At 34.5% G+C, this 16,381-nt stretch overlaps 2 protein-coding genes across 2 annotated transcripts in view; one reads left to right on the plus strand and one right to left on the minus strand.

The window, feature by feature from the left end:
* LOC138705100 (conserved oligomeric Golgi complex subunit 4-like) overlaps window positions 1–16,381 on the plus strand; it is a 481,496-nt gene that overhangs the window by 187,480 nt on the left and 277,635 nt on the right. The window lies entirely within an intron of this gene.
* Window positions 1–16,381, minus strand: part of LOC138705116 (CD2 antigen cytoplasmic tail-binding protein 2 homolog) — a 143,259-nt gene that overhangs the window by 36,083 nt on the left and 90,795 nt on the right. Inside the window, exon 4 of the mRNA XM_069833763.1 lies at window positions 9,577–9,755. Coding sequence (XP_069689864.1) covers window positions 9,577–9,741 — 165 coding nt within the window. The 5' untranslated portion in view covers window positions 9,742–9,755. The remainder of the gene's footprint in view (window positions 1–9,576; window positions 9,756–16,381) is intronic.

Genomic DNA, 16,381 nt, shown 5'->3' on the forward strand with positions numbered 1-16,381 from the left:
TTCATAAAGCCTGTGTTTCAAAATTTTGCCCATTCTGATGAAGAACTCATAATACTAATGAATAATTTAATAATGTTGTTTGGCACTGAGTTCCAAAAATGTGTCTGTTGGTATGTCAACGTTGGAACTTAGTATACTAGATGCTGTACTCACATTTAATGATGGATACATTGCAAGAATACAGGCGTTGAAGGATCTAGGTATTCAAATAGGATATAACCTCGAAAAACATGGAGAACTTGGACACATTGCGAATGAGATAATGGTAACAAACACAACCAAAGAGGCAAGATCCAAGAGAAGGAGGGCAGTATTAGGTGAGCAGGATAGAGAAGAACACAAGGACCACCAACCAGAAGGGTTGTAAAACATTTTTTTCTGTAATAGGTAAATTTTTATAGAAATTTTTACTTTAAGCATGATTTACTTAAAACTACATTTTTCAACATAAATGACCCGTTTTCTCAGAATCTATTAGATCTGTCTGCATGAGATTTTTACAGGTAACAGTGTGATGATATGGAATTCCTTTGATTGAGTTTGCTGTAATAGTTTATTAAGAATAAATAAAATGTCTAATTGAGGACTGTTTTTGCAAAACTTGCTAACTGCAAAATTGAGATTTTGATGGCAGGCCTCTACATGATGTTAAAGGCTTCTTAGTAAAATTTGATTATTTCTCTTCATTGTAATGTGTCAAAGTGTGATCGTTTTTCCAAAACTTGCTTTCTTCTGTAAAATTTAGTTTTTTCAGTTAGCAACTTTTGCAGAAACGGTCCTCAATTCTTGTTTTTAATTTTAGAAGTTGGTAAAAAATTTTGTTTTTCTATTAGATATTTTATCATCAAAACGAATCAGTGTACTCAGAAGGAATGCATAAACATCCTGTAAAATTGACACATTTCTATACCTAGTATGTTCTGAGATAACTGGTTATTAATATTGCTGTTTTAACATTAGTGAATCTGATGTTTCATTCCCAAACAATTAGAGCAACAACTAGGTTGCAAGGGACAGTGAAGTGCATTCCATAAACCTCTCCTATCCAAAACCTAACCTCAACCTGCTCGTGGTGCAACCTGCTTTTACAGATGAGGCTCTGGGGACCGAGTATTGGCGGTATAACCACAACATCAGAAATAGAGGAAATGCTATTTCATCTCTTACGCTGGCCTGCCACGGCGTAGAAATGTTCCACAAGTGGTGCTTGTGAGAAAGGTCGGTGGACTCTAAAACTCCTCCCGGCCAGGTCCGATGGACCCATTAACCAACGACAGGTGTGGCCCTCCAGTCATACTGGGGGGTTTACGTGAGTGGGTGATGTAACCACCATTACAAACAAAAAATTGGTGCCCACTTAAGGGGATAGGCTGGTCAATTTTTGATGAATTTTCATGAAAAATACAATTATTTTTTTGTATTTTATCTGGATACCCTAATTCTTTCTGTAAATTTTGATGTAACACTCAATTGTGTGCAATGACTTTTTACCCGCCAAATCAGCTGCTATATAAATGTCTGCACTGTGAACCGTGTTGCCAAAAGATTAGGTACTGGATTGAAGAAAGTAGTAAGATGGGTATAACACTTGGTGGGGTGACAAAAGGTAGTCTGAAATCCAAAACTATAGAAATGTTACAGCGTTACTATAGAAGTAGTATAGTCCAAAATCTAGGCAATGTGCAGGCTATGAAGTCTAATATATATGCTACATTATACCACTGCTCCTCTACAGATGATGAACCCCGGCATATAAAGTGTCCAACAGGTGAAGAAAGTTGGTGTTTTTACAATAGGGTGATTGCAAAGGTTGAGAACCCTGGAAAACATGGTGACTGTATACATACACCAATCAATAAAAATGTACTAAAAGCAGTTATTCCTCTCTATAGTAGACTAGCACATGAATCTCTTCTTGGAAGATGTGTGGAAGGAAGAACTCAAAATTCAAACGAGTCGATATACAACATAATTTGGTCAAAGTGTCCTAAGACTACATTTCTTCATAGACACCGAATTGAATTAGCTGTTCGAAAGGCAGTGGCAGAATATAATTCTGGATTATACTGTACGGTTGTACGACTACAGAAAGAAAGTGGCCTGTCACCAGGTAGAAACACCATAGATATAGCTAGGAGAAGAGACGAAAGAAGAACTAAGCTGTACATGACTCACACCACTGAAAATATAAGAAGTATAGGCAGATTGTCAGATCAGCTAAACTGAGAGTTGAACAAAAGAAAACAGAAAAGGAAGGTACCACATACAGTGCTGGAGGATTTTAGGCCAACAGAAGATCGGTAAGTTTAAAAAAGAATCAGTTACTGTATAAAAAAACACTTCAGTTTTCTCAATAATCATATTTTTCTATATTTATGAACTTCACTATTGAATAATTCTGAAACTATTAGAGATAAAGAGCTGACATTTTTAGCATATGTTCATCATTATATTATCTGCATTTGGGGGGATGATGAATGTAATCTGAATGATATCAGGATGATAATCAATTATTTGTTTATAATTGTGCAACATTTTTATTATAATTCATTTAGGCAGCATTTTGAAGTAGTAAAATGCGTCCTAGGAAAATAAAAATACCCACAAATGTAGATCATGATACCAGCTTCACTTTAAAAAAAGATTCATGAATTTATCTAGAATACTTCCAGAGTTATTAAAAAAATTAATATATCCTCATAATGTTATTTTTCTTTCTTTGCAACAATTATTAAATGTTAATAACAATTTATTAGTATATTGTGGGTATTGTGTGAATATGAAGTACATGCTGTGAAAGTTTCACAATTCTAAATGTAAAAATGTGGAAATTACAAAATTGACCAGCCTATCCCCTTAAAAAACGGTTACACTTATGCTAATTAACCTAATGGCAAATGCTTCAGATAAGTTTTCCGGAGGTAAAATAGTCCCCCATTCGGATCTCCGGGCGGGGACATCTGCAGGACGTCATTTACAGAACATCCTTAAAATTCTCCAATGGAATCCAGGAGGACTTACACAGAGCAAAAAAGCCGAACTACAAACAATCATAGAGGAAAAAGGGATAGATGTATTTATTATACAAGAAGCAAATGTATCAAGAGATCAACTGAAATACTTTCAAATTTCTGGATTCAATATATATATATATATATATATATATATATATATATATATATATATATATATATATATATATTCTCCTCAATGCAACTCAAACCAAGAAATGGATTCGGAACACCTCAAAATCTGTGCTTCATTGACTGGTCATGATAATATCTTTGAAAAATATTGGAGTGCAAGAGGTCAAATGACTTTATTGTCAAATGCCTGGCATTAGAAAACAACAACATATTCTCCCCAAATCACGTCAAGTAGCTAGTGGAATTCTTGCAGGTGTTAGAATAAACATTTTATCAAAATTTAAAGTTATAAAGGAAATGCAACAAGAAGACAAAGTAGAAATTATCCAAATTGAAATCTGGAAAGGAAATTCACATTACACCATATATGGAATATACAATCCACCTAATAACAACCCTTGTCTGGATATAATAAATATACACCGAAAAACGATTTTGATTGGCGATTTTAATGGTCATTCACCTAAATGGGGATACAAAGACTATAATGCTAGTGGCAAAACTATTGAAGATCTATTAAATTCAAGCACTTTAGAACTTATTTACAGGAACGACGATTGTCCTACATACTTACATTATAATGGTCAGTGTACAAACCCAGACCTCCTGTTAGTATCATCAAATTTGCAAGATAAGACTACACGTGAAATCAGTGAAGACCTAGGATCAGATCATAGAGCAGTTATTGCATCCATAATACATTAGAACAAACAAAATAATAACAAACCAAAACCAAAATACTCTTGGAATTTTAGAAAAGCTAATTGGGCAAAATTTACAGAAGAGACCGAACAAAAATTATACTCCATTGAATACGAAGTATGTACAGATAAACTCAACAATACAATCTCAAACATAATTCTCGAAGCAGCAAAAAATTGGATTCCAAGAGGACAAATTAAAAACTATAAACCCTTTTGGAATGCAGATCTATCAAAGTTAAAAAAAGAAAGGGACATAGCAAGGAAAAAAACAGAATTGTCCAACAACCCAATAGATACACAAGAATGGCGAAGAAAGGCAGCAAAGTTTAAAAAAGAAATCTATGTAGCCAAGAAAAATGCATTCAGTGAATTTATCGAAAAAGCTGATTATAGAAAAGATGCAAAAAAAATATACAGATATGTAAATAAAATCACATGTCAAAGAGAAACGAGGAAAGAACCACTCAAATTTAATGGGAAAACGTTCACTTCCAGCAGCTCTACTGCCGAAGCCTTTAATAAGCATTATAGCTCTCAACATAAACTTTCTCCTGAAGCTAAAAAGAAGCAAAGGCAGATCAAAAAATTTAAGAAGTGTCAAGAACAAACAAACGATATATTCCGCAAAGAATTCACCATAAGAGAACTAGATTCTGCAATCCATGAGTTAAAAGATAAAAAATCTCCTGGATCTGATATAATACATGCAGAATTTCTGAAACACCTTGGACAAAAGGGAAGAAATGCACTACTGAAATTATGTAACATATCATGGACTTCTACTGTACCTACAGAGTGGAAAAAAGCAATAATTATCCCTATTCTAAAAAAAAGGCAATACAGGTGATGATATAAATAATTACAGACCAATTTCTTTAACAAGTGTCATTGCAACAACAGCAGAACGTATGATTTCAGCGAGGTTAAATTGGTTCTTAGAAAGTAAATAACATACTAACAGCAGCACAAACAGGATTCAGACAACACCTATCTACCAAAGAAAATACAATTCAGCTCTCCCAAGATGTCAAAGAATCTTTCAACAAAAATCAAGATACGCTATCAGTTTTCATTGATTTTGAAAAAGCATACGATTCAGTATGGAGGTATAAACTACTTGAAAAACTCACAAAAATAGGCATTCAAAACAACATGCTAAACTGGATCACTCACTTCCTTTCCCAGCGTTTCTGTGCTACAAAATACAATGACAGTACTTCCAAATTCCGACAAATAAAAATGGGCCTCCCACAAGGTGCAGTACTGAGTACAACCTTGTTTAACATCTACATCAATGATCTCCCCCCAGCTGTTTCAAGTGCAGAAATAAAGACAGCTCTTTTGCAGACGACATGGTCAAGTGGACATCTTCTCCACAAATAGTCAAATCCAAAACTTCAATGGAAAAGGCTCTGATCCTATTAGAAAAGTGGACTGACAACAATTTGATGACCATAAATACTGATAAAACAACGTTTGAAATATTTAGTCTGAAGAAAAAAATCCCAAAACTAAATCTACAGTTCAAGAAAACAAACCTGAGACAAACATATGAAACGAAATATTTAGGGACAATTTTTGATTCAAAATTATCTTGGAAAAATCATATTGAAGCAGTAGTAAACAAATCAACAAAAAGACTTCCAATTTTAAAGGAATTAGCTGGAGCCAAGTGGGGTAGTAATCGGCAGACTTTGAACATCACGTACAAAACATTCATCAAGCCAATACTTCTCTACAATGCGGAGGTATTAATTACAGCAAATAATTTCAACCTGAATCGACTAGAAGTATGCCAAAATCAGACCCTGCGATTAATAACTGGTGCAGCAAAATCAACCCCAATCACGGCAATGCAAGCCCTAACCCAGAACCCTCCAATATGTCTAACTCTAGAGGAGCAGGCACTAACACACCATGAAAAAATGCTACGGTTAACAACAACAAAATGGGAAAAAAGACTGTTACAACCAACCAAGTTGAAAACACAAATAAGTTTCCTGTCCAAAGTCACGGAAATAAAAACAGAATTGAATCTCCCTAAATCTAAAGAAAACATTTTAAGCAGAGAAAACCCTCTAACCTTCGAACCAATTAACATTCAAATAGATTTAGAAGAACCAGTTACAAAATCTGAAACTTCCAAACCTGTACTAAAAGCGCTGGCATTAGAAGCTGTGAACAATAGATACCCACCAGAAGAATGGTTACATATCTACACAGAAGAGTCTACTATCGATAACAACTCAGGATCAGGAATTATGTATGCGTTATTCTCATTTTATCAACCAGCAGGACATCATACAACAAATTTTGATGCGGAAATAATGGCTATTCATATCTCACTCCAACACCTACTATACAGAATAGATAAATTTCAAAATGCTGTCATTCTCTCTGATTCTAAAGCAGCATTATATGCAATAAATTCATATAAAATGATGTCGATCCAAATTAAAGAATGTCACAAAATGATCCAACAACTTCAAAAACTACAGAAAAGAATTCAATTGCAATGGATACCTGCACATTGGGGAATTGCTGGAAATGAAACTGCTGACTTTCTTGCCAAAAAAGGATCCAGTTTAATTCAGAATACAAATACAAGCCTACCTTTTACATCCATCAAAAGACTAATTAAAAATAAATATAAAATCAAGCAAAACCAAGCACTATGTACCAAAGCCAAAGATAAAAAATGGAGAATTTAATAAAAAAAACAGAAATTATTCCAGAAATCCCACGTAAATCTGCAGTAGCAAAATTCAGACTGCTTACAGAACATGATTATTTGGCCAAACACTTGAATAAAATAGGAATTTACACAAATCCAAATTGCCCTCTATGCAACAAAGAAGAAGAAATGACTGAAGATCATCTCATAACCTGTGAAGTTCTACCTGATGGATCCACCACAAAGAAATATTGGAGAGCAAGAACGCTAATGGCTTCGTTGCCAAAGCCCGGCATTACATAACAACAACATTAAGTAGTGAGATAGAGCTTGACGACTCCCTTTAATAAAAGTGAAAAAATAAAAAAAATAATAAGAAACGGAAAAGAAAAGTGTGGGTTAGAAAGTGGATAGGGAGAAGTGAGAAGTGTGCTTGATGCTTTCAGCACTCTTATGTTAGAGGTGGCAAATGAAGATTCATAGTAATGTACAGCACAAAATTGTATTATACACCATATTAGTATGGTGTATGGTTTAATACATTATTAATATTAGTAAAAGTTCTTGTATAGTATTGTGGAATATAAAGTTACAACTCTACTGTTGGAAGTATGGAGTAATAAAATACAAATGTACAAGAAATCTTTGTGACCAATAACTATTAGTTACAGCTCAATACACTTGTAATGTATTAGCAGCGTTTCTCAAACTATGGTCCGCGGACCACCTGTGGTCCTCGAGGTCTGCCCTTGTGGTCCTTCGAAAAAGACAGAAGAAAAAATAAAATTCAAACGAATTCCATATCACACTATAGCTGAAAATCTCAGAGTTTCGAAATGACACATGGCAATCACCTTTCACTTTTTCTCCCAGTACTGACATTTTATGAAATTTATTACCCTACCCGTCTACCAACTTCCCACTCTACTCTCAGTAACAAAAGAGGGATTTAAAGCACTATGAACGCGGGATTTCTCGCCGCCTTTTCCTGCACATTTGGCACAGCACCTGTAACCTAGCCAAGGACCACCTGAATTCATAACAGAGGACCAAAGTACTGAATCTTTTCATGCATTTATGACGTTCTTAATAGTTTTGCCGACACCCAGTCTGCACATTGAAATGGGAAATGGGCCCGTACTGTACGTCGTACACCAAAATAGAACGTGCCAAATTGCATCTTTACTTGTTTCTGTGTTATTTCTTTTTATTTCTGTTTTTTTTCAGATAAGAAATTTTAAAATCCAGGTGAATCAGATCCAGAAATTCAAATTACAATACTTTTCTAAATATCTTTTTTTGTGGTCAATCACAAGTAACTTATAACAGATTCTGTGCATTATCGATTCGTTTTTTCATTAGCAGTTAGTTGTTTGAAATCCTTCTTGTGTGGTACACGCTTGTAGTTGTCTATGTCTCTGTTAAATAGTGCCCATTATATATAATGAAAAACTGGCTTTGATCCAATCTTTGAAAAGAAAGGAGCGTGATGATACAGTTCATTTAGGCAGTGTTAATAGTTCAGAAGCTGTGTGTGAAGATATTAATATCAATGATTCTCGTGACATTAATGAAATATCTAGACGTCCAAATATAGAACTGTGCAAGAATTGGCAAGCTCATCCATCTCATTAATGTGAGTACCAACATTTTTTTTTTTTTTTTTTAGTTAATAAATTAAAGATTATTCAAACTCTAATAGCCTTGAATTATTAAAAAAAAAAAAAAAAACAAAAATGAATTTTCTTCTATTAACATTAACTTAATTAGTTAATACTAATATAAACTTAATTGAATTATAAGTTAATTTTAATTAATTAATTCTACTTTAAAATTTAATTACTGGTATTAAAATATGCTACAAAAATGATAAATTTGCTTTTGAAGGGAACAAGAGTAAGGTGGTCTGCAGAACTGTTCTGACTTAAAAAAGTGGTCCCCACTTCAGAAAAGTTTGAGAAACGCTATATTAGACCATACTTTTGTAGAATAGGGTCCATGTTGGATGCTGGCCAAAAGCTGGCCTCTTCATTGCACTTTTGATCGTCCAAGGTCTCTCTTCCCAAAAGGATTGTAGTGAAATAGCCTCTGAGGCAGCCTGTTATTGGGCGTCCGTGATACATTTTCATACCCGTTGTTTCTGTATGTTGATATGGTACCGGTGATGGCAGTTATGTTAAATTCATTCCTGATGTCGACATTCCGTTTATGATCATATAAAGTACTGTATATCCGACTAAAGGTCTCTGGAGTTCTCATTTCTGCACTTCTATTCTTTGAAGTTGTCAAAATGTTAAGTTCATGTTTCTGAGCTGTATTACAAAGTTGGAATTGCCATGACTTTATAACATTTCAGAATTGTCTCTGGCAGACTTTTTTATTTATGTCTTACTAATAAAAACTCTTATACAGACGTTTAACTGTCTTATACTTACACAATGAATAACTCGTTTATAAGTCGTATGTAAATTCCTTACTAATAATCACTACATACGTCATGTATAACAGTACAACTGTTACATAGCTACGTCATAGTTTCGTCATTACTTCATTACAAAAGGTGATAGAATAATAAAATTGTGGTTCTCTATTGCATCCGGTTAGTGAGCGCTAGTGTGCCACGCTAAGTATCGACAGTACAACTGGACCTGGTCGATTACCACACTATATTTTGGTCAAAGAGTACAGCTACAGCAATATTATTCTAATTCTTCTGTGCTCTTTGGTTTGTTCTTCTGTGGTTACAAGGGAACCATCATCATAAAATGACAATCTATAGAAACAGCTGTTAGAGGGGTGGACATTTTTTTCTCTCTATACAACACTTAAACAAGGCATTTCGTGTATATAACTACTGCAAAGCAATTCCCATGTATAGTTACAGGCTGCTTATACATCCATCACTTATGCATGATTTATTAGTAGCTAATGTTTTCTGTCCCAACTCTACATAAGTCTCGTATAAAAACTATATATGGTTTATTAGTAAGACCGTATATATCTAGAATTTATGTAAGAAAGCCATTCTAGATATTTATCTAAATGAACTTACCAACTTCGATATATGTTCATAGCTTTCCTGGTAAATATCCATGTTACCAGTTTCGGTAAGGAGACGATTAGCCAGTTCTGTCAAATCTGTTACTTGCTGCTGGTTTCCCTGCTGACCATCATCTTGTCCAGCTTTCTTTCGCCTCCATCGCTCTGATACTGACATAGTTTTGTTGCCTCCTGAGGAAGTAACGGTTCTAATTTTTATTTTGCATTAAAAAATTTAAAAGACCATAATTAGTGAAGAATAATAAACAGATCTACCTCTGATTGAAGTTCTGGCTGATATGTACATCTATTATCAGGCAGTACATCACTTGATGATATGTATCAGAGGCAGATCAATTGTTTGTATACATCTGAAGTCTGATTAGTGTAATATGTAACTAGTCAGCGATGTATGCAATGGAGGGGGAAAGGAACTGGCCACCCTACCCCATTATCTCCTGGCCTAGGTGCCTCATGAGTGATGCTTTATGATGTCACTTATGAGGTTCAGACCTGTCTTTGGACAGTTGACTAAACAACGACAATAAGCAGATCAATATTAAGATATAGAGATTGTATAGATTGTTTAAGAAGTAGGAGGAAATGAAGAAAGATTGGAAAAAATTGGATTTGGACTGATAGATCTGCCCTTGGGCAGACAATTACGAATGAATGAAATAAACAGATACATAGAAATTGAAAATAAGGACTGCATTAATAAACAAGGTAAAAGAAAATATAGTAATGAATTATCTGCATCATACAAAATGAATTCAAACATGATTTGAGAATATCTAAGAGAGAGAAAAGTGTCGCTTTAAGAAGAGCACAAGTTGTATACACAATATTGTAAAATAACGACTTTTATCACCATATATCATATTTTGTTGGTTGTGAGAAAGCTTAAGGTAACATGAACAGTAAGTTATTAATACTTTAAAAAACTTTAGGGCCTACAAAATAATATTCCCAATAATTCTGAGAAACGACAATATAAACAAGTTAAAAACAGGAAAACAAAAGTCCATAAAAAATTTAAGAATAGCATGATAATAGCAAGATTTCGGAACCAGTAAAAATGAAAAGAAAAATGTGACTGAATTGTGATCTACAACGGATATTAATGCTTATTATATGAAAGAGAATACAGCTAGAATTATATTCATGAACAATACAATTAATACAATATTGTATGATATTACTCTTACGAAATTATGGAAAAATTTAAGATCATAACACATTATATAAGTACTGTACCACATGTCTGGCTCATAGGTTTAATATTACGACCTTTTATAACTTTCACTGTATTAAGATTCTAACTCGAAATTGTTGTAAATATGATGATATCTGTGACAATTTATGAAAAATACCACATTCTGGTGCTGGTGTGATGTGCATGATCAGAATGAGCAAAGATGACGATATGAACATCTCAACAGAAATTGTTCTGCATTCTTTCACTGATGGAAATGAAATCTGTGAAGTGTAGACAATGTGCATTTCGGAATGAATTTAATTTTAGGCATCACAAAGATGTTCCTACCTAGATGTGAGCATAATTAAATGGGACAAGCATTAAGAGAAATGGGCTGTATTGTGTCCATGCATGGAAAGCATAGTAAAAGAAAGGTCTTTGAGGAAAAAGTGGAAAGAATTCACATGACCTTTGCAAGAAGCCTAAGGAAGTCAATTCGAGCCGAAGCATTCACTTGTCCCCATGCTCACTGGATCTTACTCATCTGAACTTTTTCCTGTGGAATTTTGTGAAGGACCAAGTGTATCATGCACCTCAGAATAACTTCAACGATTTGTGACACAAAATTCGTCAAGCTATCGACAGCACAAATGTTTCTGAATATTTGGCTGGAGATTGCGTACAGGTTGGACATCTGCCATGCCACTTGGGGGGGGGGGTGGTTTGCACATATGAAGAGGTGGATTCCAAAGTGTCCTAAGTTCTTTTTTTTTAAGACTTTAACTTGCTTTATTCACATTTTAATTTATCCTTTTCCAGTTTATATAGGCTATAACTGTGTAAGTCTATTTAACATTTTCCTAAGTCTTGACTTAGTGTCTGCATATGCTTTTTTCAAACGGATCTAAAGGTGTTAAATTTATTTTACCATTTTTCGTCATTTTTCTCATTACTTGTCATTTGGACTTATGCTAGTTTTGAATCCATCTCTTCATATCGAAGTTCTTTGAGTGTGACGTAGAATGCTTGAGTCTCTGTACCAGAATACACCAGGTCTGCATTAAATTATGGTAACTTTTAAGATTCTCTTGAGGCATCTAAATCGACATTTTCGTGCATTCCAATCATGCACAATATGACAGTGTGACGATGTGGTATTTTTCATGGATTGTCATAGATATCATCATATATACAACAATTCCGAGTCAGAATCTAAAATCTAATACAACTAAAGTTATAAATGCCTGCAATGTTCAACCTAAGCTGGATTCATTATATTATAATCAATCAATCTTCTTAATGTATCCAGCTGTTTGCTGACAACATAATAGTACATTATGCAACGAGCCTATAATGATAGTAATTAAGACGCAAGTATGTTTGTTTATGAAACGATCGCTTGCGTCTTAATTACCATTATAGGCAAGTTTCATACGACTTTTTATGCTCGACCATACGTCTAACTTGAAATTATTCAGAAGTATACATTTTATTTGTATCTGACAAAGATCAGAAGTGACCTTGTTGATAGCTCGAAATTGTGAGATGTGTGCAGACGCGAAAGTATTGATTTTTTCCGACGAACAATAATGTCACTGACCTTGATGTAATGCAGAGAATGTATAACCTGGAAACTGATTTAGAATTGAAAAACGAGATGACAAATTGAATTTATTTTAATATTATTTACAATTAATGCTAATTATTATAGTAACAGAACACAACCTTCTGCGACAGTATTGGATTTCCAGCCTCCGTGACGTTTCCCTCATCTTTCGATTGCATATCCGAGAATAATCGAAAACCTGAACTTTAATGAATAGGTGTACTTTAATGACATGCATTAAAGGACTGCTACCAGGTGTATAATTACTACATTTCGGCATGGTCGAGCATAAGTCCATTATAGTCCACTGTACTCTTCAGTTTTTGTTTTTCATGAGAAATGAGGGGTATTTTGACCAATGTTCATTTTAGATGCCTGTTGCTAGTAGCCAGAGTTGGGGTGTAATCAATATACACAGGACAGTTTAAAGAACATCTGAGATCTGGATGAGGCTTGCAATTTTAAATGTATTTTTAGATCCTTTTGTAATACATAGTGTCTGATTTGTTGAATATTACATTAAATTTATAATGGTGCAAATACATAATACAAGAACTGTAAACGTTTCAAATGCTCTTAGTCATTTCGTCTTAATGTCCATGTTTCTGCCCAATACAATGATACAATCCACACAAAGCACTTCACTAGTCTCTTCCTTAGTTCTTTCTCCAGAGGTCCGCAGAAGATGCTCCTTTTCTTATTAAAAGCTTCTTTGCCATTGCTATTCTCCTTTTGACTTCTTGGCAGCAGCTCATGTTACTGCTTATAGTACACCCCAAGTATTTGAAGTTGTCCACTTGCTCTATTGCCTCATTTAGATTTCGCAAGTTTACCTTCTTTATTTTTCTTCCTATGACCATGGTTTTCGTCTTGTTGGCATTTATATTCATTCCATACTGCTCACAGCTGTCATTCAGCTTTAGTAGCATATCCCTTAGTATCATCTCCTCTTCTGCTAACATTGCCGTATCAGCAAATCTTATACAATTTATTCTTCTTCCCCCTACTGCTATCACTCCTCCCATGTTCTGAAAACAGATCTTCACTAAATCCTCCAAGTAGATGTTGAACAGGGTAGGTGATAAAGGGCATCGTTGACTTACCTCTTCCTATTTTGCTTCCTTCTGACATTTCTTTTCCTATCCTGACTTGACTCATTTCACATAAAGGTTACTACACAGCCTCCGCTCTTTCCAATCCACGTCAATTTTCTTTAGGATCCCCATAAATTGATTTCAATTCACTCTGTCAAACGCCTTTTCTAGGTCCAAAAATATTGGATCATCCTCCCTATAGCCCAGATTTGGTGCCTAGCGATTACCATCTCTTCATGCATATGAAGACGTGGCTTGGCTCGAAGTGCTTTGACGATGACGAAGAGTTGAAAACCAGCGTCGTAAGTTGGCCGAATTCTACGATTGCAGAATTTCAAAGCTCGTCAAACGCTATGACAAGTGTCTCAATGTGACTGGGAACTGTGTGGAAAAATAAATTAGAGTGTACAATTTCAAACGTATTGTAACCCGATTCTGTAACGTCATTCACAGGTTTGTAAGAAATAAACAGTTACTTTATGAATAGCCCTCGTAGAACAAAGATACATATTGTTTGCGTAGGCTTCCACGGCTGGTGTACATGGTGTGTGGATAAGCTTCAGGGCTTCTACCGCGTTGTCTTGGTGTTATTGGCTGACGTTTCGACTGCTGTGTTGTGGTCATCTTCAGAGCAGTTGTTGGATGCTCTGCTCTGAAGATGACCACAACACAGCGGTCGAAACGTCAGCCAATAACACCAAGACAACGCGGTAGAAGCCCTAAAGCTTATCCACACACCAAAGATACATATTGCTTTTTATATAAAAACATTCTAGCATCCCCAGAAAGAGTAAGTTACATACTCGTGCTCAGAGGGCATTCCACATAACGTTAAGATATTTTATTAAATACTATAACAGAGTAAAAAATAAAAAAAAAAAAAAGAACAAGAAAAAACATATCACAATAATTTAACTTTAAATTTTCTCTCTACACAGCAATTTTTAATTTAATTTTTTAAATAAGGAGCATTAGTAAATTGTATATTTGGGAATTTAGCTATTAAGGTATGTTATAAAGCCTTGGACCGAAGTTGCTACTGTGATTATATGCTACAGCTGTGATACATTTAGGTTCTGTTAAGCATAATATATGTTTTCTGATCTTTTGGTTTTATATTTGTCAGTGATGTCAAAGCAAGCGCATTTTTCTGACCTTGACGTCATGCACAGGCATCAAGCGCTAAGTATGGAAAGAGGAAGGATTGTGTACATAAGTAAGCAGCCTGTAGGATTAAGAAAACAGTGGTGCACAAACTTCAAACAGAACGTGACATTTTATGTCGTTATTTTTATATGGCTTCTTTCTGTTTGATATTATCTACATTGTCTGTAAAACAAAAGTACTAATACCAATTTCTTAATATTGCAGTTGTGTTTTAAATGTTAATAACATAATAAAGAGATAAGAAGGAATATTCACATAAATTCCATAGTAGTACAACTATCCTGTACTAAATGGATGAAACACATCATTCATAAAGAAAGTGATATCCCAAAAAAAGAGATTGGGTATGACATGACAAGTGTAATTGATTAAGTGTAACTAATATTCCGTAACAAAACTCTTATCGCATTATGCTTTTAAGGTGCTATTGGTGAGCAACTTCCTATCATCAGAATATTAAATTATTTTCTCGAAATGTGCTGAAGCTATAGAGCTGACATTTTTACAATACATGGGGACGCATCTTTTGCTTATGATGTAACAGTAGTTGCTCTGTTAATAATTCATTTCCATGCGAATATTTTCAAAACTTTCAATACACTATCTTCAGTAATATGCATTTACGGTATATTAAATTAACGAAAACATTCTGTAAGGCTACTAAATAAATAGGCCTATATCTGAAAATTTCACTTTTCTATAAAGAAAGTTGAGAAAATATTTCTTTTGAACAATCAAACTTGTGAAAAGTGAACATTGAAATTAAAACTTACATTCTTATAATGCACTTATACTTCCAGACAAATCTAAAAATTAACATGGATACAGTTTTAATAAGTTCTCTTCCCTTTATCTATTGAATCAGTGCTGGCCATCCCTGAACATAGCTCGACCAAGCGGCATATACGACCTCTTTCTTCTGTCTCTTTCCTTTCAGCTGTAAAGTGCTCAGGGTCACCTGAGCTCTAAAGCGCGCGCTTGCTCCTGTGGGCATCAACTGACATCACTGATTTATGTGAATATAAATTAAATATATTTCGGTTTTTATGTACGAAATTCAATAATACATTGTTATAAATTTAATGGAAGTCAAATATTTTAAATCCTGAATACAACAGTTCTGAAGGGTAATCAAGAGTTTATTAAGGCATAATTGTATTATTCTTTTTTGTAGCAGAGTTATTGGCATGAGGGAGGTACTATTAGCATTGTATTAACTTCGTACTTTCTTAAACATCAACCATAGTACACCAACTATTTACTTTTCTTACACATACTGCTACCACCACCATCATTAAAAATTTTCATCAACACTTCAACCATTAATGCTTCATTATACTACTCAGATTGCTCTCTGCAATTTGTTTAGTTGGTTATTTAACGACCCTGTATTAACTACTAGGATATTTGGCATTGATTGTATTGGTAATAGCGTGATGGTATTTGGCAAGATGAGGCCGAGAGTTCACCATAGATTACCTGACATTCGCATTCGTCTTATGGTTGGAGAAAACCTCGGAAAAAACTACCAGTAATGAGCACAAGCTGGAATCTAACCCATGCCCAAGTGCAACTTTGGATCAGCAGGATCCTTGTCCTTGTAAGCTTTTTATTTGTTATACACATTAATGGTAACATTTTCACAATTCACTTTTTTGCTTTAAAAAGCTAACAATTATTGTGTCTACTTACTGATTGATGTCCACGTTTTTCTTCAGTGATACCGTACACCGCAGCATAGAATAATGAATCC

Source organism: Periplaneta americana, chromosome 1 (assembly GCF_040183065.1).
Source record: "Periplaneta americana isolate PAMFEO1 chromosome 1, P.americana_PAMFEO1_priV1, whole genome shotgun sequence".
In the NCBI taxonomy this organism is placed as follows: Eukaryota; Metazoa; Arthropoda; class Insecta; order Blattodea; family Blattidae; genus Periplaneta; species Periplaneta americana.